The 25,108-nt window shown below is 32.1% G+C and overlaps 1 protein-coding gene across 2 annotated transcripts; it reads left to right on the top strand.

Annotated features, from left to right (window-relative positions):
- The first annotated feature begins 833 nt into the window (after positions 1 to 833).
- LOC136275662 (hepatitis A virus cellular receptor 1-like) lies at positions 834 to 19,292 on the top strand. 2 transcript variants are annotated; one of them, XM_066085301.1, is made up of 9 exons: positions 834 to 953; positions 6,109 to 6,326; positions 6,909 to 7,065; positions 7,435 to 7,539; positions 8,426 to 8,521; positions 10,151 to 10,441; positions 13,766 to 13,978; positions 15,406 to 15,490; positions 15,733 to 19,292. In XM_066085301.1, exons 1-9 carry the CDS (start codon positions 911 to 913, stop codon positions 16,094 to 16,096), a joined length of 1,572 nt encoding a protein of 523 aa, XP_065941373.1. In that variant the 5' UTR covers positions 834 to 910; the 3' UTR covers positions 16,097 to 19,292. The 2 variants fall into 2 exon arrangements, with proteins under 2 accessions (XP_065941373.1, XP_065941372.1); XM_066085300.1 differs by having other exon boundaries at positions 8,426 to 8,530.
- The last annotated feature ends 5,816 nt before the right edge of the window (positions 19,293 to 25,108 follow it).

Raw genomic sequence — 25,108 nt, 5'->3', positions numbered from 1 at the left:
AAACTGAAAATACTAGTAATTGGCCACATAGTTTTCAAGAAGATGTAAATTTGACGATGAACGACGGACGAAGACGTTTGACCTGTCACTCAGGTGACCTAAAAACAATTTAATTAAATCGGTCACATGTTTGTGCATGTAATAAGAAACCCGTGATTTTTTTAAAAAAAATTTAAAGAGGTAATTTTTAAGGGATCATTCGATTTCCATATAGTTTTATTGATTATATTAGTAATTATTTGGAGTGGCAACAAGTTCAGAGCAAAGAAAACTACAATCTTTGAAACTATACATACGTTTTATTAGTAACTCAAATGTTGTTGTTTGTTTCTAAGGATAGAGTATATTTTAGTTGTCCTTAACTAATTAAAGTCAAACATTTCATCTATGATATCTAACTCAACTACAAAGAGAAAGTCAAAGTGAAAAGGAAATACAAATTTTAAACAAAATGTAAATAAAAAAAAACTTTAAACGAACCGCACAACACTATTAAGTATTCAACTGTTAAGAAACTAATTTTACCTTTCTATTAGATGACATTTTAAACATTATGTGGTCCATATCAATCTACACGTTATTGAGTTTCTTAAAGTGGTTTGACAAAATATATTAAAGAATATAAACTATTCTTATAAATGACACATGGTGATAACGAACAGTGTTCAAATCATTAAAGCATGTATTCAAATAGATTTTGCCCTCTCTTTATCAGTTTTAAAATAAGTACATTTATATCTTGACATTCGGTTGGATAAAGTTGTTAAACTATGTACCAAGCTATAGAATATATACGTATTTCCTTGTTTGTGAGTATAAAACTCGAGTATCCTTGGCGATCTGCTGTAGTGTGCTTGGTTAGTGGCGTTGAATACAACATTCATTGGTATTTATCTGTTCACGCAAATTGATGATGATTTTTACGGGGGCTATTTTCTTGTTGATTTCTCTGGGTAAGTAATGTTAGCTCAACAAAGTTGAAAGCCAAGATAAGCCTTTCTAATCAAATAAGTTCGAAGTCAAAATCGTTTCACATTATTTTCGTCATGTTTATCCGCGTTGATTTTTCACATCTTCATCTTATTGAACTACTTGGCCAATTTCAACTTTACTTAGCCCAAAGTATACTTTCTATCACTTTTATTTTGTACAAAATAAAAAACATAGGAATTCTTTCAAGTCTTAAGGATAAAAAAGATAAAAATTAGTTAAAATATTTTTATATTCTTATATTTTCCTTCACCGGAATCAAATAGCAAGTAGCATCAAAACTTTTCACTTGTAGTGTGAATTCATTTTTGTTTTCTAACCATGCTCTTTTGGGTGATAAATTGATATTGAGATTTAAAGTTTCAAATGTATTTTGTGTCACCCCGCACACAAGATAAATTAATATGCTAACTTCATATAGTAAATACATTATACTGGGTGAACACTTAGAAGATTTGTTGAGTTTATACCATCTTGATATCTTCATGGTAATACATTTTGTTTAATAATCAATGTATTTTAAAGCTTCATGATTACGATTTGGCATGCATCAGTTATACAATATACAAAATTGGTAAGAATACAAGTCAGAAAGATAACAATTTATTATCTGAGTAAACTTTTAGAAAAGAAATTGTCTAAGCCCTCTTTTTTTATAGGGAAGCGACTGAATCCTTTGCTTTATCTAGGTGATCGGATTACTTAGAAATTAAATTAATTATGCGATTTTATATTTCCTTCTCTTAGGTTGGCTAATATCCAACTCTCTGAAGTTTATGAAACCTTATATTCACCAACACGTGCACGGAAACCCATATATGAGATAAATAAAAAAAAATCAGGTTGATAATTAAAATATTCGAATTTGAACTAATTCAATTTGTGAAACCACGTATTTTTTTTAACTCGATGGAATAAGCTTTTGATATAATTGACTTCGGTTATACTAGGTATCGTTGTGTGACTAGTAGCCATGCACCATCGAATACTAGAATAAAAAATTTGATTACTTTATTACCGTTTTATACTCTTATGTTTTGTTGATTTAAAAGTATGCTTTTTTTTTACTAATAATTATGATCATAACAAAACTAAGTTCAACTTAAGCGATTGTTTTACCAGTGTTCGCTCACCCGAATGTGTTAATAAGTATGTGGCCAAATGATCACAATATCACATCGAAATCATGCAATACATCGATAAATTTCAAACAAAATACAACCAAAACTTTTTAATAGGTAACGTTTTTCATTGTAATGATATATTTAAATAAAAATGTTAGTGTGTAAAATTTCTTCACATCTTTGGTACATGTAAGTTATCACATATTTTGAAAGACTAAAGGAATCGTGTTGATTTAATAAAATCCAATGATAAACATATTCAATGCCAAAAGAGTTTACTCCACTATGAGAGCATTCATAATGATCACAAATCAAGACCACTCTTATCTCAACTCATTAGTTAAAACGAACCCAATGTCTGCAGTAATCGCATCTTAACAAATTCACAAAAATTAGAGACGGACTTTTTAACAGCAGTTTTGAGTAGTGCAGTTTGCAAGTTTGGCGAATTTTCCTCGGAAATGGATATGCACTCAGAATCTTGAGACAAGATGCATTAGTTCGAAGACCATTTGAATGAGAAGGCAGATTGGTATTCCAATGCACATCGCTTAAGAACCTTCAAATCAGGAGATCGTTTCATAAATCCTCGAAAGAATTTTAGAGTGAGGGGCTTCTGATGTCTACTTTTTAACCAAGCTCTATGTAATGGTCCGATGATATGTTGCCACTAAATGTATCCATACCCAAGTGATGCCATTACTTTTAAAGTGGGCGACCCATAGCCTCTTCTTTCTCTCTTAAAGCTGACATGAATTCATAAAAGCATTTGGACGCCATATTAGTTTTGATCGCTCCTCTACTGTCACTGGGGTATATATATCGGTTGAGAAAGTTACGGTCGGTTGCTGTCTGATCGAGGCATTCAGGTTGCACGGACTTCTGATTGCATGAACTACACAATGTAGTAAAATGTTCGTAATAAATAATAAAGGAAACAACAATAAATAAAATACAAAATATATTTATTCTTTGAAAGAATTTCCAAGGTATCCGTAATATTTTGCACAGATAGTGCTTCCTTACTTCGCATGCACATCGAACACGTGTGTCGTTCATATAAAATGCATAACGTCTGCATCATTTTTATAACCCCGAAGGCAGTTCATCGAACACAGTAGCAAAATGATAGTTAATCCAAGAAAGTAACAACGTAACATCGTTTCCATCCGTTCCTACAAAAACGCTCCGTTTCTAAAAATCCATGCGATCATTGACATTGCTCGATCTGTCACAGTGTGTAGATCGCGCATGTGCGATGTTATATTATACACAAGAAACGGTCTACATTTATCGAGGATTTTTGAAGTATCTGTGGCTGGATTTCAGTCTGTCTTGATTCGTCATTAATTGGATATGCCTTGCCGGGAAGTGGTTGTCATATTATTTTTGTTCCAAACGTGTTTCTACACGTCTTTTCGTCCAAGATAACGTGTTCGGGTGAATGGAATACCTGAATGGGGCGAAGCATGAGTAGTGCTCTCGGCCTTATATAGGGGGTGTGTAGCGATAAGCAGAACAATAGAAATCGACAACTAATATGGCGGTAGTCGGAGATAAAAGGGAAATAATGCGTATTTATGAATTCATGTCAGCTTCAACAGCAGTGCTTCTATAGTGATTTCTTTTGTGTCAACTCTTCCTTTGATACAATCTCGCACAGATTGAATTGTTCTGCGTTCAGCTTTAAATATAAATGCTGGATCATTTATGCTTGGCTACAAGACAGCATATATAAGTTAAATTGGAGTACATTCTTAATTTACTTGTAAGGTTATTTTTTTAGATATAAAGATAATAAAAAGAAATCTTAATTTAATTATTTTTTTCATATACATGTAGTTTTCTCTTTAATGTTCTAAAGAAGAGCATATAGTTTATAAACATTTACTTTTCTACACAAATGACAGAAATTTCATTAATTTTTAAGCCTGTCGTCTTTTTCCGAATCGCATTCTACGAAAGCGTGACTCTCGACGCTACGTTACGGTTTCTTAAAAAAAAATTCCTCTTTAGCTATCCTGCGCTAAAGGCTGATCAAGATTTCTTCGTTGTTTGTGGTTGGTGTTGCCGATTTCAACCTAACTAGGAGCATAGCATCCTTGGTGAAGAAAATTCCAGTTTGTTCAAATGATGGGCCACATCTTCTGTAAAGGGGAGATAATTTAGAATTATAGCAATTTTTTTTTGGTATTTTTCAAAAATCTTTTTAAAAAAAAATTCACAAGAAAAGATCAAATTTGTGTAAAAGCATCCTCAGATAGTGTAAATTCAATTGTGTTTAAATCATGGTCCCCGGGGAAAAATGGGGTCAGGATGGAGGTATCAAGTTTTACGTAGGAATATTTGAAAAAAAAATCTCTAAAAATCTTTTCAAAAACTATTAATCTAGAAAAGCTCACACTTGTGTAAAAGCATTCTCAAGTAGCTCAAGTAGTGTAAATTCAATTCTGTTCAAATCATGATCCTCGTGGGAAGGATTAGGCCATGATGGAGGAGATGAATATTTAGATGAATATCCTTTTTTTAAATTGTATCACGAGAATCATCCTCGGGTAGGTGGTGTAGATTCAAGATTGTTCAAATCATGGTCCCCAGGGGTAGGGTGGGGCCACATTGAGAGGATCAAGTTTTACATAGAAATATAAAGAGAAGACCCTTACAAATATTCCTATCAGGTAGTTTAGATTCACTTTTGATTGTTCAAATCATGTTATGATATTTATTTGTGAAAGGTGTAATGCACCGTTTTTGGTAAAATTGCACCCGATGTGACAGTTTGAAATAGATCCAAGATGGCGGCAACGGGTACCTTGTGTATTATTAGGTACATGTATAAGGTATTTTTATTCTGACAAAAATTTATAACGTCAGGTTCCTGTGGTTGATCATTAGAACTGAATTTTTAAAGCATTGTAAAAAAAGTTTATTGTGGTATTGTGGAATGCTACGTACTGCTGATGTTATTTTTTGTTCGGCCTAAAACACTTACTGGTAGAATTTGAAAAATTACATGACTGATTCATTCATGCATTCAATGTAAGTATGTCTATTGCAAAAACCGGTTCCGACGCCTATAATTAGTAAACAAAAACAAACAAGCTTTACTTTGAAATTAATCAAAGGATAATGTTTAGTTCCACTTTCTATTGTTTCCCCTTCGTAAGAAATTCATCGAGTGACAAAGTTTATAACAATTACATACGTATTGGATAGTGTTCACATTTTTTATACAAAGTCTTATTTTATATCTTTGAGGCTTACTCCATGTGATTTTATTTTCATGGAAATACCTTTAAAAAATCCGGAAATCACCTGGATTATTTGGATTTTACAGTCCTGCGCATGCGCATTACATTCACGCTAAATCACGGGAGGCTCTTTAGTTTATGTTTCCACAATATCACATTTGCATGGATAAACTCAGAAACGATATTACAAATACATGTAAATTTTCTTTGAAAATTTGTCATCAAAGGAAATATGGGAGATAACTCTAGCTTAGTGCATTTAATATGAAAAATCCCGAGAGTTTCGAATGTCAACATGGTGTGTAAATTCGAGGTAAGTAAAAAACGTTGGTGAAAAAGTGTTGAAATCTTCATTAATATGAATTAAATTTTTAGATGAAAGATATTTACAGTCTCTAAATGGTTAGTTTTGAATAATTACCTTCAATGCAGCTTCATTAATTTTCTCAAAATCGTTTCGGAGCGATTCTGCAATTTTTTGCTACATAACCGGTACATGTATATGGGAGGCAATTTAACTGTGGCGATGGCCTGTCCCGAGACAGTTGGATTATTCTAACTAAGCAGAGTGTAGTGAAATTAATAGCATTATTGTAGGCTTAAAGCTTGATAATGTAAATGTCAACAATACGGTGTGTTAATGTAATTTATTTCGTAAATGTCAGATAGCATATGCAATGTCTACCCTTGCACGCACAGGTCAAAGTCTAGCATAATAAAAGAAGTTAGTGTTGTTATTTCAGATACGGCATTGGGTGTTTCCTACCACAATAAAATTGTTACCATGTCGCTTGATAAGGTGGTTGTCATCAAGTCTCCGGGATACCCACACAAAAACTACGCAAAAAACACAAACTATACATGGTATGTAATAGCAAGTGACGATACGGAAGAAATTTCCATGGAAATAACGACAGACATCTACAGGGCTTCGGGTTTTCCATGCGACGACTATTTACAGGTGTGTGTCCTTCAAAGTTTATTTTATATCAACTCTTTGGTGATTGAACTACACACGCCATTCCCGACAACGTACCGATAAAATATCAAAAAAAAAAAGTCGTCTTCTTTGTGTGTTGATTATAAACAAGTTTGTACATAAAATTTAAATATTCCTGGAAATATTTTCTTTAAAAAGAAATAAACAGTTTGTGATAAACATATTCATTTGAACATAAATGTTACTGTACGTAATATTCAGTTCAAAAAACCTGCGTGATTGGTTTGTTTTAATCATGTGTCACGTTCTGGTGTTTGTTTTGCGATAATGATTTAATTAATAAAAAAAAAAGAAAATTAATGTAAATGTACTTAAATTTTTTTTTTATCGCAATGAATAAGTGTTCCAGAGAGAAAAAAATGATAAAAGCTGATCGACCTTTCACTTCACTCAGTGTTCACCCCGTCAATGGACTATGCATGCTGTATTATATTGCACGTGCCTCAATAAAAACCCACCCTGTCTAAAAGATAATGAAATAAAAATGCAATCAGTAAATCTATAACAATTCATTGAGAGTTATGATAATTGTTCGTCAATTAGATACAAGAAATCAATCCTTCGGGGAGAAAATTTACTCTTTTCAAACAATGTGGTCAGCTCACGACTACCAGGATAGCAAGGGGAAATCGACTGCTTATAACATTTATATCAAACTACGATATACTGACTTCAAAAGGATTTCAACTCACACTGAAAGGTAAAATATGATATCGAATGAAATGTATAAAAAATAAATATCATTTCGTGTCATTATTAAATAATCAAGAAATGAAATATAAAACCACATTATATCTTTTTGATTTTGAAAATTGATTGATCGATATATTTATGATTAAAGTTTTCACAGTTTTAATGATGCATTATACAATTTTATGTTTTACTTTAATGTCAAAATTGAAGTCTCTATTACAGCTAAAATTTTATGAGCGCTGAAAGGCTACGATAAATCGCCTGTTTCTAATTTGTATTTTGTGAACATATTTAATTAAAACAGTAATTTGGTTTGTTATGCCTTCCATTGATGTTTTTATGCGCTGTTTAAATATTTACAATCAATGTTTATCAGTGCTAAAAGTGGGGAAAACATTGACAACAAGAACTACATCAACACAATCGGCGACAACAACGACAAGGACAGCTGCACGAACAGTAAAAACAACAGGTAGAAACAGTACGCATTTCAATCAGAAAACTGTACAGTATCGGAGAGCGAAATATTGTACATGTTGTTAACTTGTACCAGCTTTACACTTTATCAAGATTTTGGGAGATACCCATGCTTCGTTATATCGAGATTAGACAAAGCAATCGCTCACTAAAGCATAAGAAACCTGGTATCCTTCTATCAAGATAATGCAAGTACATCAGTGTATCACTGTATAGAAAAGAGCGTTTTCGAGGGGTATCAATTTCAACAGTTACCCTCCCAAACAGGCACTATTTATTTTATTATACTGAATGTCTTAATTTTAAAGAAAATTTTACTGCTTTTTTATAGAAATGAAGTGAATTCTATGGCGAACCGTACGCGCAGAATTTACGCGCATGTAACAATTCGTTTTGTTACCCGTTGCCAAGTGTGTTGCTAACGCTGATGGTAATAGAACGGATTACCAACTGCGTCTAAACCAATCAGATTTCAGTATTTAACATGAAAGTATAATAAACAGAAATGTTTTAACTCTCTGTAATGTTTATCGTTGATAATTATTTCCATCGTTTACCGACACTGTCAAAACTTGGTAAACAAGTGGCAAATTACTTATAAAAATACCCTTTTATATTGTTGTTAATATATTGTCGCTTTAATACTTTTTTCAAAACATTAACGCCGAAGCCTGCATTCTGTTTTTATGATGCGTAAGACAATAAACATGTTTCACATGTTAGTGTTCAAGTACAGCTAAATTTTTGTGAGCGCTGAAAAGCTACGATAAATTGCAAGTTTCTGATTTGTATTTTGTTTACATATTTAATAAATACAGTAATTTAATCTGTTATGCCTACCATTGATGTTTTTATGCGCTGTTTAAATATTTACAATCAATGTTCATAAGTGTTAAAGGTGGCTACAACATTGACAACAAGAACTACATCAACACAATCGACGACAACAAAGACAAGGACAACTGCACGAACAGTAAAAACAACAGGTAGAAACAGTATAAGTATTTCAATATAGAAGCTGTACAGTATCGGAGAGCGAAATACTGTACATGTTGTTAACTTGTACCAGCTTTACACTTTATCAAGATTTTGGGAGTTAATTATGCTTCGTTATATCGATTTATTTATTTAGACAAAGCAGTCGCTCGCTAAAACATAAGAAACCTGGTATCCTTCTCCCAATTTAATGCAAATACATCAGTGTATCCACCCCTGCGAATGTGTTCGGAATATTTTCTTTATCGTTGCTAAGTATGTTATAAATCCAGAGGTATTCGAATTAAAGTTCACGAGACTTCTCCGAGATTTGTTCAGTTCCTGTGAAATTTTCAGGGGAAGTATAAGATTTTCGAAAATATTCTCAAAACACGTAAGTACTGGTCGTTTTTCATACTAGCATAACCTACTTTGATTTATGTCAAAACATGAAAATCTCTGAAGATTTATGTTTTCTTCCATCACCTAGCGGTAATTAAAACTAAACAATGATATTCAGAACAGAGTTATCGTTCGTGTTCAACCACTCTACACGTGGATGAAATATAGATATTTGTTTGCTTAATAAAATCATACCAATTGTTGATGCTTTTGGTGTGAATAACCATGCTTTAAAGAAATGAATGGGTGTCTGTTTTGAATTAAAACTTAGTATATCGAGCCAATTTCAAGAAACATTCAGCACAAAATAGTATAGTCTGTTTCATTATTGATGCTATTACTAGGTCAGGCGCGGATCCAAAATTAATCCTGGGAAGGGGGGAGGGGTCGCGACGTTAATGCTATGTTAATTTTTGCAAGAGCAGAAAAAATAACCTATATTTTCAACTGCCATATTTATATCTAAAGCTCATTTTATTAACCAATTAATGGAGATAAAGTTTAAATCAATCAAGTCTAGATTTGACTACAAGTACGGTAACTTAAATTCAAGAAAATAGACTATAAACACGAGGCACGATTTTTACTGCGAAACTAAAAGGGTCAAATAAAACCACGTGGTCTAAAATTTAAATTACAATAACATTCGCAAGGGTGGTATCACTGGATAGAAAAGGGCGTTAGAGGGGAATTAAATTTGATCTGTCTTCTGATTTATTTTAAACAATATATCTTTTTTGAAAATTGCCTCAGAAATTTATAAAGTAATTATTTTAAAATAAGCACTTTTCCGTTGCTCATATCACAAAGTATAACAAAAACTGACACTAGCCTGAATTTGTAATTGTTTAATTGTTGTGGAATACAATACAATTTTTTAAACTCTCTGTAGCGTTTATCGTTGATTATTATTTCCATCGTTTACCGACACTATCAAAACTTGGTAAACAAGTGGCAAATTACTTATAAAAATACCCTTTTATATTGTTGTTAATATATTGTCGCCTTAATACTTTTTTCAAAACATAAACGCCGAAGCCCGCATTCTGTAATCAGGGCAAGTTTTTTTGATTTCCCCTGGATGATTTAATTATTTTCTTTACCGTTGTTTTTATAGAAAACTATGAATTGATTGTTACTTTTCTACATAAACTTATGTTTAAAGTCGATTAATCAGCCTTATATTACAATGAACAGTTGGTGACGTGCAGTTTTGTAAATACTGATTTTAACTATAGTCTCCAAGGCGCGTTCAACAAAATCAACGTTAACAAAGAGAACAATACCAACATCAACGCTATTGCCATCGACAGTCGAACCGTTAAAAGCTTCCACAGCTGAAGTATTGATGTCAAATACAACAACGACGAATACAACAACACAATCGACGACGTCAACAATACCACCGACAACAAGGAAGATGATAACAACGACGCCGATCGTGACATCAACAACACTGCTAACAAAATCAAGGACTTTACTAACATCAACTGAAACTGCATCAAAAATAAGAACAACAGATGGAAATGGTAGGTACATGTATATTAATTAGTTAGTAACCTTTAAAATTTTAAATAGTATAATTATGGGTATTCATTTTTAAAAAAAGGTAATCTTAAACATCGAGCCGGATCATATGCAAGTATCCAGATGGCATTTTTGCAAGTGTATAAGATGCAGTTAAATCAGATTCAATATACATGTAAGTCATAAATATGATAGATCAATTCCTGTTAGTGTATATTACCTTTGTCGTTTGTATAGTCTCTGTCACCTCAAAGGTGTCACGAACTTTTATAAATAATTAAAAGACAAATGAAAAATGATAAGGGAAAAAAGATTCTTTATGAATATAGTGTTAATCTTATCGAACTTTCTTTAACTGCTTTAAGAATTTGATATAATATAGAAAAGGTTATACCTTTTTTGCACTAAAAGGGTCCGGCCCGTATAAGAAAAGGTCCGACTAGCATAAAAGGTCCGGGGTCCATGTATATTTTTTATTTGTATTTTTTTTATTTCGAGTATTTTTTATAAAATAAGTGGTATTATTTTGTAATTTTTTAAAAGAGTTCTTAAACATCCACCACAAAGTTTAAATGGCAAGCAGAGGATGCTTACTCCTCCTAGGCACCTGGGGCCCGTTTCACTAAAAGGCGTAAGATACGACGAAACTTAAGTTAGGCCTTAGGGCGTACGCCAAAATTTAGTCCGGCGTAAACTGCGTTTCACTAAGAGGCGTACGCCTGGCCGTAAACACTAGTATCGGACTAAGTTAAGGCCAGACTTACGTCCTTGACAACAGGCTTATGCACATGCGCAGACAGATGAAAAACAGTAGAAAGGAAGATAGATAGATAAATATTTAGATATGTAGATAGATAGATATTCTTTAGATAGATAAAAAGATAGAAACTTGTCAATTGTGTTCGCACGCGCGCGCGAGAGAGAGAGAGAGTGAGAGAGAGAGAGAGAGAGAGAGAGAGAGAGAGAGAGAGAGAGAGAGAGAGTATTCAGGCATATCAATCCTGTTTAGTGACAAAATCACACAGCAAAACTTGCTAAAATATTTTATTTGAAAGATATATTTGATGAAGCATATAAGATATGTTCATTCAAAATTATTTACTCAACAAAACTATTTTGTTACCGATATCTCCGAAAATTTAACCATGTTTCGAACACCCTTGGAATTTTTATTTTGATCATGCGTCAATTATGACCTGAGTATAAATATTTTTATTATTTTATTAAATTTTCTGGTTTCCTCTTGCTATATCATTGAAAGAAAATCAGTGAAGTTTTTTAAAAATAGGAAATATAGAGAATTAATGCAGTAATGAGCTTTTTAACCATGGATTGGACAATATTTAGCAAGCATCGAACAACCATACAACAGATACTAAAAATAGCGAAATTGTAATATTTCATACAAAAAAAAAACCCCGAAGAGGCTCGGATAGAAATATTTATTACTTTCATATCAAGATTTGTATCAATGTAAAATGTGGAGCAAAAATGACCTTGGAAATATTATAATTGATGAATTCCATGTCTAATTTTTTTTAAACAATTTGTTTCCGAGGTTAGCTTTTTTTCGAATTATTTAAGTGAAATGGTACGTACAAACCATAAGTGCATGCACGTTTATTTGTAAATGTGTGTGTCAGACGTATGGTGGACTCAACATTAACTACCCAAGTACACTTACATGTGTATTTAGTATATTGAACGAGTCTTCATATCAATTTGAAGCTAATAAAGAGGATGTGTATGTAAACTACGAAATAAAATCTATTTAATCTGGAGTCAATGTTTTGCATCGGTTGTATGATAAATAAATTATCTAATATTTAAAAAAATTAGGAACTTTTGACGACTCTAAAACATAGTTGGAGCTTTCATCATATTTTGGTATTTACATTTTAACAATACTGAAAAGACTTTTGTGATTAACCTTAGTTAGACTACCTAAGCTAACACCTTTTACTCGCCAAAAATTAAATAAAAAAAGAGGAAAACAAAATAGTCATTCATTCACTTAGTGAGTTTTAAATTGAAAAAAAAAACCCGCTCACACATATTTTGCGTGGAAGTTGGGGGGGGGGGGGGGGGCTGAAATGCTTGAAATGCTAGACAAATATACCAATGTACTACATATGCATCATGTACATAGGCGTCGGAACCGGGGGGCTAGGGGGGGCTTAGCCCCCCCACTTTTTTTGCAAATGTATACCTAACCATTAGAAACATAGGATGATAGAGGGTTCAGCCCCCCCCCCCCCCCCCACTTTTTCTCGCAGGAAAGAGTTTTGTTCCTAAATTTACCTTGAAAGAATGAGAAGTTGGATTCAGAAGAAACTAGCCCCCCCCCCCCCCCCCCACGGATTAGGAATTTCATGATTTTGGAAAAATAATTTGGCTAAGTAAGTGTTATTTTTCAGGCATAGGTCCCCCCCCCCCCCACGGATTAGGATTTCCATGATTTTGTGAATTACTTTTTTTCTCAATATTTCTGACGATTAGTCTAGCCCCCCCACTTTCAATTTGCTTCCGACGCCAGTGATGTATGTATATTTTCTGCATTATTCATTGCCCAATTTACTAAAATATATGAAACGTAATTCAAATTAATGAATAAAAATAATCGAATGACAATTATATATCGATTGTCTAAATATGTCATTTTAACATGTAAACGGCAAGTGCAAATATAAAGAATGTGCATAAAACATGGTAAGAAAGTTTCTAATCAAGAATTGGAACCACCTATCAAAACTCTCTATTTTCTTAATTTCATATGAAATTAAAAAAAATTTACATGACAAATTGTACAATTTAACATTACGGTCAGCACCGATATTCTCAGCAACAGAATTAGCAATCATTTCATGTTTACGCCATAAGTTACGACTACCCTTGGCTAGGCGTAGATTTTTGTCTTAACTTAAGGCGGGCGCAAAGTTACGCCTTTTAGTGAAACGGACCTTAGTCCAAATATTTGACTTAGTCCGGACTTACGACAGGCGTAAGGTTACGCCGGGCGTACGCCTTTTAGTGAAACGGGCCCCAGATCATACCTCTATCTTTTTAGAGGCCCGTGTTCCTCGGCTTTTAATTTTGTTTTTCGTTTTATGGATTTTTGAGATGGTTGACAGTTTGTTATTGTCATTTTTCATTGATTATTCCTTACTTCATTGGGGAATGAATAAGTTGTCATACTATTGCTACTTGAATCTAGCTATACATGTAATTGTAAATATTTCAAATAAAACCATTATCAACAGACCCAACTATACATTTAAATCTATCCCAATCATATCGAAATTTGTTTTCTTCTTCAATTACAACAGAATCAGATAAAGAAAGCACAACAATTTGGTTGCCATCATCTCAATCAGTGGAAACGCGAAGCACATCATATCAAAAATCCTCTTCAAACACACAATCACAGCCAAAACAATCCTCGACTTCAGGAACTAGAAACATTACGACAACAATGGATACAGTTACTGATACAACAACCTCTTCGAGCATTTCCGGAAATTCTTTGGAAATGAAAACAGGTATAAAACTAATATATCTACAGAACAGATAAATTTTATGTATTAATTTTCTTGATTTTAGTTTATACTTAATACAGTAATTTGCTTGCTTTGTTTGTTTCTTTTCATATAACTAGACTTTGACCCGTGCGTGCACGGGTTAACATTGCATATCGGGCATTTACGAAATACATGTAGGTACATCGACACACCTTATTATTGACATTTACATAAGAAAGCTATAAGCCTACAATCATAATACTATTAATTTCACTACACTTTCCTTAGTTTGATTAATCGAACTGTGTCCCGGGAAAGGCACTCGCCACAGTTAGAATGCCTCCTTTATACCCGTAATGTCGCAGAAAATTGCAGAATCGCTCTGGAACGATTTTGGAGAAAGTGAATGAAGTTGCCTTGAAATTAACAGTCAAATTCACCACAAGAAACCTTTTTGAGACTGCAAATACCTTTCAACTAAAAATTTCAATCCATAGAATGGAAGAATTCAACACATTTTCACCAACGTACACGCATTTTCTTCGTAAAACTGGGTCCGTAGGACATTATTTATTTTTACGATAAAACATATTCTATCTTCACTCTCCTAACAAATATAATGTAACTTTTTTGCAAGTTAACACATATTTTTTTTTTATCACGAAGACAAAAGTAAGTACTTAGTTGAAATGTATATTTGTTATTTTATACTTTCTCTCATAAGAAATCATTAATATATATGTACAGAATATATAGCAAAAAACCAAAGAAAATTTTCCCGTATTTGTATTACATGTATCATTTCTGAGTTTATTCATGCAGATGTGATATTGTGGAAACATAAACTAAAGATCCCTTTAGCGTGAATATATTGCGCAAACGCAAGATTGTAAAATCCAAAAAATCCAGGTGATTTCCGGAATTTTTTGAGGAATTTTCGTTAATTATGAATTAGCGAAGCTTAACTGAGAAAAAATAAAAACAAATTGGTAATCTTCAAGTACCAATGATGTTTAAAATATATAAAACAAAAGACAGTATTCTTACAATTTCTCGGTATTAAAGACCACAAATTTGAGTCTATTATTTAAATATAGTAGTATAGATATCTATGTTAATTTCTCAAAATTAAACATTAAATAATGAAAGAATACAAAATGATTAAATTGTGCAAAGTTGTTCTGCCTTTTCATGTAAAAACAATTGCATTTGATATTTAAAGTGCCCTACTGTAACTGACACTTGCTAAGAATTTAACAGTATTTTCATATTTTTTTGTTGTTGTAAGAAACCATTTCTGGTGGAAAATGACACGTCCCTTTTTTTTTAAATAAACTGTTTTAATTTTTAAAACATATTTTAAAATCTAATTATTAACTATTTTGAAAGTAACTATAATTATTAACTTTTCTTGCACTATAACATTAGGCTTTTTTTCTATTTTGTAGTAATTTTGTTGATAGGACTGGGGGTTTTAGAGGTCACATTGATTGTTGTTGGAGTTCTTGCAGCCCGGAGATATCGACGGAAAAGGTACGTGTATGAAAACTAATATATATGAATTAATATAAAGATATAGCGATGTTGGATTATAGAGTGTTGATATGTTAAAGTATGGTAATAGTTAATTTAGGAACCATTCTAGAACCCAAATTACTGTAGCTGTATTATGTAATTTATAACTTCTTGCGTATGCCGTTATATGCCATCATACATGTATACATCTTTAATAAACAAGTTTATCATTATAAACATTTATATTTTTTAATTTCAAGAAATTCCAACCCTTCAAGGCATGCAAGTAAGAGAATCGATGACGATGCAAATACACTTAAGCGACAAAACAGCTGTGGCGAAACAAATGTTTATGACGAAATTAACATCGATGATGTCAAGGAAGAAAAAGAAGAGAACCCGTATAAGGAACTTCCAGAAGGTGTATACGATACAACCCTCAAGCGTCGGTCCTATCTAAAAGTCGTCGGGGGACGAAAATCAAACTATTCAAGAGGGAGTATTATCAATATGTTTCGTACTTCTTCCTTTTTTAAAAAGAAGGTGAATGAAACTTCCGTAATGACATTCTCATCATTTAAAGGTCCAATACAAAGTCAAATAGGTGAGAAAAGTAATCAATAAAAAAGATGTTATTTGTGTAAAAAAAAAATTAAAGTGGGAAAAATCAACAGTCCCGAAACACGATTTCGGAAACCATATACATGTAGCTTTACTTTTTAACACACGGATTGAATAATCTTACGATGGAAATCAGTTTGTAGTACATGTGATTGATTTCTTCGCGACTTCTTCCGAATTTACAGACGAATCAAAGGTCAAAACCAACAGGTTATACTTGATAGACTTCGATAATCATGGATCCGTTCATCGCATTTTTTTTTTTACATTTCCAGGGTAAAGCGACATCAAACTCGGATTTGAGTTATGTACGATTATAAATAAGGGGTCGTATAAAAAGTATTAAAAAATACTTGTAAACATGTACACATATTTTTTTCTGCATTAATACTAGTATATTTCACGTTATGAAATTTAGTAAAGATTGTTTTATATTCATCATTTGTTTAACTCTGCATGACAGAGAGGCACAGCTTTTAACTCTCCACACGGTACCATTAGCGTGGTAAATTTTCATTTCCAGAATTATATGTTAATTCCGTATTTTTTAATATTCGGATTTCATTTTCTACATTGTCTCTTTTGGTGTATAGACTGTCTATTTATTTCCCCACAATGTTGTGACAAAAGAGTCTCAATTGAAAAAATTGTGTCTCCGATGATGAATCGGCAATCCTTGGTTTTGGCCTATTGCCGGTATAGAACTCGGTATATATATATATGTATCAGTTTGATGTCCAATGAACCCGCTTCGTACAAAGCGTAGTTAATTAGAATTGCATGTGATACAAATTGTGTGATCCCAGTAATATTATCTATCTATCCAATATAATAAAGAGCCTGCGGGTCATTTTAAAATACACGTTTGTGGATGTGTAAAGTCCAATCGATAACAGCAACTGCGTTGGATAAATCCTCCCACTGCGCGTATTAATTATAACTGGTTTTTTTCGTGGGATGGAGGGGGTGGTTAAATCTACAAAAGTTCCGAGGCATATTTTTAGTAATATTACTATGTAAGTTTGAAAAAAAAATATCAAGGATAGCGGGGTCCCCAGAACCCCTATCCCCTAAATGCGCTTACGCTCACAAATACCATTCCAATTCAATTGCCACTAAATGTTTAATAACTTAAATGGTGTTAAAAATATATTTTTTAATATCACTCATGGAGCTTATGGTCGCAGGGGGGGGGGGGGGATTAAACATTTTTGAATTGAATATCATGGGTATAAGCAAAAGCAATACTATTGCATCGCTCTGTTTCTCGTGATAAATTTAAAAAAAAAATTGTTTGATTATTCAAAGTATATATTTGACTATCTCAAGCAAAGATTAAAGTGATTTTCCATAACAAAGAATTTATAAGGATGTCATGCAATGAGATGTAACACGTCCCTCCCTAACCAAGGATACCCGGGATCATTGATAAACATTGATAAAAACCAATATCAAATCTATATACATGAAATCGTCACCACTTGGGAGGGTTTTAAAATAAAAGCATATCTCGCCAAATTAACATTTATATTAAAGCTATCAATTTAAACTTTGGACACCTTAATATTTTTTATATTAAAGCTATCAATTTAAACTTTGGACATCTCTCTCTCTCTCTCTCTCTCTCTCTCTCTCTCTCTCTCTCTCTCTCTCTCTCCTCTAAAATTGTGTTCAATTCTGTAAACTATGCGTAATGGGGAAAGCATGCACTTTAACTGGTTGAAAGGGGCAAGATTTGCGTGTTGATTGCTACATCCATAATCAAGTGATTGCGAAATATGGAAATGACTAATATTATTATGTACACATATAAATGTACAAGTCAGACAGGAAATAAGGAATAAGGCTTAAAAAACACAATCATTTAAAGTGGCAATTGAATCGAAAATATTTCATCCCTATATAGACTTTGAATCTCTAATTAGACTCTTAATTCAATTTAAGCCTTACACAGTTTCACAGAACATGTTCGTTTTATATATATAGTTAGGTTACAGAAAGTTAGGACTAGTTTTTACATGCTACAATAAGTATAAGCGTTAATTATCAACAAGTACACGTATAAGCTTTGAATAAAATAATGAACGTTTATAATTGAATGAAGTATTTTTATATCAAATTCGTGACATGAACTTTTATTTTATATTGTTTGTTCTATATTATTATCTAATACACAAAATACATGAAGTACTTGACATTTGTTAAATATTCTTCCTGGTACTTTAGCTTTTTTTATTTGAACATATTTTATTGTATATATAATAAACAAAGGGCTCGAACACAAGTTTTTGCAACTTACTAGGTTCTCACCCTTTTGCTTTTTTATATTTGGACTTTTTATTTAGCTTTTCTGCTTTGTCATCGCTCTGATTCCAATATGTTAAATCGGCGAACAAAATTACATAATCATGTGTATAATAATATGAAACTTTGGTAATATTTCTATTGCAATGTACATGTATTCATTTCATATTATATGTGCGAAATCGCAAACATCACAACATGTATTTTTATATCGTATATCTTACACTCAGATAAATATTTATGAACTAAATTTCACGGAGTCTTTGACTTTTCTTAACCAAGCAGCAAAAATTGCTTGCTTTGTGCCTTCAATTCAACCGGACATTAGACATGTAGTATGAGTATTACAGAGTCGTTGACTTTCTTTACTTTCTTAACACAATACTTTTCAGTATTGAATCTGATTTGTTCATAAAGCATTAAATTTTGTAATTAATAGTTATTGTTGACATTTACAACTTAAAACAAAGATCATCATTGCGATTCAGCATAGCCACTGACAATATTAAACGACAATGCGGTGATATTTGTTAAAGTATTCTTAAGCGAAATCTAATTTAAGCTCGTACAGTTAGCTGTAGTTCTTTTCTGATGTCATGAAAGCGTGTGTTTGGAACAATAAAATTGGCAATGAAAATAAAATTACCTTGAATGATTAAAAGTAAATTAAAGCTGTTTGTTTAGCTATAACAGATTTAAAAAAAATGATTCACAATTTTTTTACTCAAAAACTCTTGCTGCATTCGAACTTTAGAACTGCTGGTCAATACATATATAACGAAATTAATTAAGTTATTATGGTGGGGTGTGTGTTACACGTGTAGTTACATGTAACTGTTTGAACAATGTATTATACAAATCAACTTTCACACACTCAGTGTCTAAGAGTCATATTATACATTAAAACACTGTAAAATACTTTATTGTTAAGCATATTTCTATTTTTTTCGGACTTGAAAAACTTTATATCATGGAAGGAGCACGTGTTGCAGCTCGCAGGCTGATTTGATTGACAGGTGTAGCACGTGGACTCTGGCTGAAACTGCTTTGTTGGATTCTATCACAATGTGCATTTCTTAAACCATAAAAGGGTTATTCATATATGGAAACTGAATTAAAAACAATGTCCGCTATTAGTGAAATACTCTCTCTCTCTCTTCAAACAAATGATGTCTAAACAAAATGTTTAGGTGTTCGATAAAATCTTTACGACGTACTATGGTGGCATATCTCTGCCCCTTGTGTGCAAGTTATTTTTCTATTAATTATGTGGACATGCAAGATAAATATGCTGACATGCAAGATAGTTATGTCAACATGCAAGAAAACTGCAATCAAATAAAAGTTATAAAAAAATCTCAAATATCGCCAATATTTGACATTCAAGATGCTAGATAAGCTACCTATTGATGTCAACATGCAACTTATTTATGTTAACATGCAACTTCTTTATGTCGACATGCAACTTATTTATGTCGACATGCACCTTAGTTATGTTAACATGCAACTTCTTTATGTCGACATGCAACTTATTTATGTCGACATGCAACTTAGTTATGTTAACATGCGACTAAGTTATGTTGACATACAACTTATAAGTTGCATGTCATCATATTTATCTCGCATGTTAACATAACTAAGTTGCATGTCAACATATTCATCTTGCATGTCAACATAAGTAAGTTGCATGTTTACATAAATAAGTTGCATGTTGACATAAATAAGTTGCATGTTGACATAAATAAGTTGCATGTCAGCATATTTATCTTGCATGTTAACATAAATAAGTTGCATGTCGTTATAAAAAGGTAGCATCTAGCATCTTGGATGTCACAAGTGGGCGATATTTGAGAATTTTTGAGATTTTGTATAATTTTTATCTGATTGCAATTTTCTTGTATGTCAACATAGTTATGTTGCATGTTGACATAATTATCTTGCATGTCAACATATTTATCATGCATGTCGACATATTTGATGGGAAAATATGCCAGAGATATGCCACCATAACGACGAGATCACGGAAGGAACTCTGTCTAAAGTGTCTGATAGAGATGAAGTCAACAACTTTAAGACAAGATCATGGAAGGAACTTTATCTAAGTGTTTTAAGTGTCTTATAAATATTAAGTTAAACAATTTAGAATTTAAGCCAAGATCAAGAAAGGAACTTACTCTACCGATCCACTGATTCTACGCGCTATAAAAATGAATATTAACCATGTACAACATGCAGTGTAGGAACGGAAGTGTACGGTTCTTTATAGCACTGTAAACAAATAGAAGACGTATCTCTGCGAACAGTCGAAGATTTTAATCAAATGAATTGATAAATGGATGTAAAAAAAAATTCCTAAACGATTCAATACGTCTTGGTGATAAACTGGCACAAGTATATATAAAAATTTGTATTCCTTTTTGCAACATGATTTTCAATGAACACTTTGACAATTAATATTTAAGTTCACATTCCAAATTTTATGGATTATTATGTACGAAATACAATTACTACGACTGAATAGTAGACAACGGAGTACTGGTACAAGTATTTAGATACATGTACTTCTATTGACATGCGGACCATTAACTTATATAAAATATACTTGCAACGACATCCCGTGCAAGCGCAGGAAATAACACTTTATACAAGCTAATGGGCTTTGTGTTTTTTGTACACGTTTATTTGTGTCTGATTTTTTAAAATTAGTTTTCTTCACATTTTAAAAAAAACAACAAACCGAATCTTACAAACGTAATTTTCGTCAACAGAAATGTCTTAGCTCATTGTTATGTTCGAAGCTACGTTGACAGATGTTCATCTAAAAATCAGACCCATCCATACATACTTATAAGAGCTACGCGTACAGTAAACAATATAAAGACATGGTAAAAAAAAAAACCCTATTAATTCAAAGAGTGCATTTCTTTCTTCATATATGTAGTTTTTTTTTCTGAAAGATATCATATTGGGGAAATATTTTCACAGCAAAAAAAAAAAAAAAACCAATATTTTTTGTCAAAGAAACGAGAAATACTTCTCTAGACATTTTGATTCAATTTCTTATTGAATATTTGCACTGTTTTGATCCAATAGAAATATTTTCCAAAGAGAAATTTTAAGATTTTAAAATTGAAATGACTAGTATAAACTTTTTCTAGTTTACTACCGTATAAAAATCGAGATATCGATACTGTCCATCCAGGTATTAGTTTTTGACGTATTTTCAATCAACGATCAAAACACTGTACGCAGTGCTACTTGTTTTCTCTGTTCGACAAACAGCGCTACCCAAAGCTGTACACCGTTCCAATACTGTGACATGTATAAGTACATCACAAACATATGAAACAGTATTATGAAAAAATAAAATCTACAATTATACAAAATTTAAAACTTTTTGAGAAAGTACAATTGTTTTCATCAGCCCTTTAGATTTGATTTCGTTGAATAGAGTGTGTGAGAAAATATTACGGAAGACAATATACATGTATATAATATGATCTACCATTATAATTCTACGCGATGAGCAAAGTAATGCGTATAGGATCAAATATTACAGTTACAAATTGACTTCAACATGATTTAAACAAAAAAGAAATTATTAATGTTTTGATTAAGCCTTTCAATATGTTGTCGATTATTTTCGGTCTTTATCTCAACAGAAATCCACCGGAACAATCGCATATATAGGTCTAAACGTTGCTTGTCTTGTAATATGTTGTCGTTTTCTGTTTTTTTCCTTTAGTTTCTCTTAAGTAAATAGATAAATATTTATGTTTAAAATAACTAAATAAAAACAAGAAAGTATTATTCTTAAATCTTCCATTTTTCACAAATATATATGCCGGGTATTGGTCACGTTGTTGAGTGGTGTCGCACCGTGTTTTAATTGTATGCTGAACTGTATGTATGATTTAAGAATCAGTGGAACAATATTAAGTGCTACCAGAATAACAACTTATCAACGAATACATTCTGCAAATCAGCTTCTCACTCAGCGTCGATAGCGTTGTTATCGACGTCAACAACGATATAAGCGTAACTGACGTCGGTAAAATATCATTTTCATTTTTTTTTAAATTCATATTTGTTCACATGTGACAACCGACACCATTTTAATTATATGAATATAAAATGATAAAATTGTGAGCCTGCATGTAAACTATAAAATTGGTTGCCGCATGTGAAAGTGTCTAATTCTAACTAAAACTAGTCATAAAACATCATAATTATAGTAACGCATTTTATGTTTAGCGCACATTAGTGACGTCATAATGAAAAAGACGTCGTTTCAGTGCCTATACCGTATCTTATTCTTACCTATATGGTTCAAGTTTTTAAAAAAAAATTTCAATGATTATTTTTTGTTACTGCTTATGACACATATAATTTACAACTTACAGGATGTATTTTAAAAATAGTTACACAAACACTGTAGGAGACCCACTAATATGTACTTGTAAAATCACATTGTTTTTCAAAGTCTATGTCCACATATGTATGTTGCAGGCCAATTAATAAGCCGCGCTATTGATAAAGAAATGATGCTGAGCGGAGTCGGTTGAAGACTTTCGATGCGTTTGAATTTGGTACTCAGAGGAGTTATCCAGTATATAAAAGGATTGATAGAATAATTGATTAGGAATTCTGTTAAACTTACATGTAGAATGATATCATAGTATTCTAAAGGACAAAATACATATACATATACGAATGACCCCTAGATAGAAATTACATCAAATATCAGGTACGGTATCTGAGATGCTATAAAAACAATGACTATGACATAGATAGTCATAGTCATAGACAGACTCTGCATATTTCTGACATGTCTCCCATCCAAATAGTTAATTCTTCTGAGTGGACGTATCTTGGCGCAATGGAAATAAAATAATAGAAACAGGGCAACCACTATTGTATAAACGCTGATTAAGGCATAATATGGTGGATGTAGAATAAAACCGGGACATTTCGAAAGTTCAGTCATGATGAAAGAGTAAACATTTAGGACGGTCAGATCCACAAAAGTTACAAATTCTGAGAGCAATGTTTTCTTATACAGCCTATGTCGGATGAAGGTTCCAATCATCGCTAAATTTCCAACAGTTGTGACGATATACGATAGAAAAACAATGACAGTAATGGAACAATTGTAAGAAATATTTTGGGAGCAAGGGAAAATAAAACTTACGGATGATTCGTTCTCTTCGGAGGTAAAATCCATCTTGTGGCTGTAAGTGAAATAAATGCGTGTTTTCTGAAGCTTTTGCAGTACTTATGATATACCTCACAGTGGCGAAGAAAATGAATCTTAAATGCGTAGAAGTTATAAGCCAATAAACAAGTTGTCTTTAATTAGTTAAAAGGGTTGAAATACGGAAAACTGGGATGTAGGTGTAAGGTTCATAAACCTTTCTGTAGCTCACATATTTTCAAATGCACCCATATTATGTTGATCAATTATTTAATAATTTCTACTCTTATAAATATACATCAACAAAATATCACCAGGATATGCCATCATATCTACAAAGAATACGGGAAGAAATATATGTCATGTTGCCAATTCATATTTATAGTCTAACGTTCTTTCCTCTTGTAACCAATTTTTACTTTATATGAAATTTCGTGTTTATTAATTTCACATACTTTTTAGTTTTTTCAGCTTTCGCGTGTACATAGAGGGACATTTACGCCCCCAGTTTTTTCGCCTTATTTGTCTCAATGTCAAAAGGCGATTTAAAATTTATAATTTATAGAGTTAATATAGTACAGTATTATACATAAATGCATTTAATCATATGGTTTTTCGAAAAATAATATCAATGGGTAAAAAAATAAAAAAACAATCATATAGCATGGTACGTCGATAATAGCTTATTTTGTCGATAGCATGCTTTGGGATCGAGATTTGCATGTATGGTTAACGTTCACCATTAATACTTACCTTCAATTTTTATCTTTTGCAATCGCGCAAAATTGGTAAATTTACAATCATTGAATTGGAAAATACCGGAAATCAATGGAATCTTTCAACATACCATTGTTTCTTTGCGAAAAATGGTGGGTTCTCAATATTATAATGTTTAGATATTATATAGATGTGTATACAAATGATACATTGAAACTGTATTGTTTTTGATCATTCAAAACTGTATTTGGTTTTTATTCTTCTTGTTATTTACACATATAAATACTGTTCATTAATACATTGTAAACAACTGGAAAATTTTATTTTCTATCTCTGAGAATGCTTCAATGCATTAAAGAGAGATGTTCAGCTAAAACCATAAAAGTGAATGTAAATCAAGGCTAAGACTGTCTCAAGCATTTGCCACAAGAACAAAATGGATTATCAATATAATATTGCAATTGTTTGAATGTATGAATAACATCAGTAATGCGTTTGTGAAAGAAAGAAAGAAAGAAAGAAAGAAAGAAAGAAGGAAACAAAGAAGATACGTTCAAAGAGTTTGCATTGATTAATCCATTGGAATTTAATAGCATATTTTATGCCTGCACTTGTACATGTATCTATTGAATTGAGTCATTCCATTTTCTAAAAGAATTAATGATATTCCTTTCTTGTATTATATTCTATCTCGTAGACATCCACTGCATTACCAAAAATTGATTAAAAATCAAGTGATTTACTTGCTGAGCACCGACGCTTCTTAAAAATTGTTCATTCTCGAAACTAAGTGACTTGAT

The sequence above is a fragment of the Magallana gigas genome, chromosome 5 (assembly GCF_963853765.1).
Source record: "Magallana gigas chromosome 5, xbMagGiga1.1, whole genome shotgun sequence".
Taxonomy (NCBI): domain Eukaryota; kingdom Metazoa; phylum Mollusca; class Bivalvia; order Ostreida; family Ostreidae; genus Magallana; species Magallana gigas.
Note: the sequence above shows the minus strand (reverse complement) of the source record. Positions and strands in the feature narration are given on the sequence as shown.

Bases quoted from the DNA above. Each gene is read 5' to 3' on its own strand.
- LOC136275662 (XM_066085300.1), top strand. From the start codon at position 911: ATGATGATTTTTACGGGGGCTATTTTCTTGTTGATTTCTCTGG. The intron at 7,066-7,434 runs GTAAAATATGAT...AATGTTTATCAG, and splicing joins ATTTCAACTCACACTGAAAG to TGCTAAAAGTGGGGAAAACA. The intron at 13,979-15,405 runs GTATAAAACTAA...TCTATTTTGTAG, and splicing joins TTCTTTGGAAATGAAAACAG to TAATTTTGTTGATAGGACTG.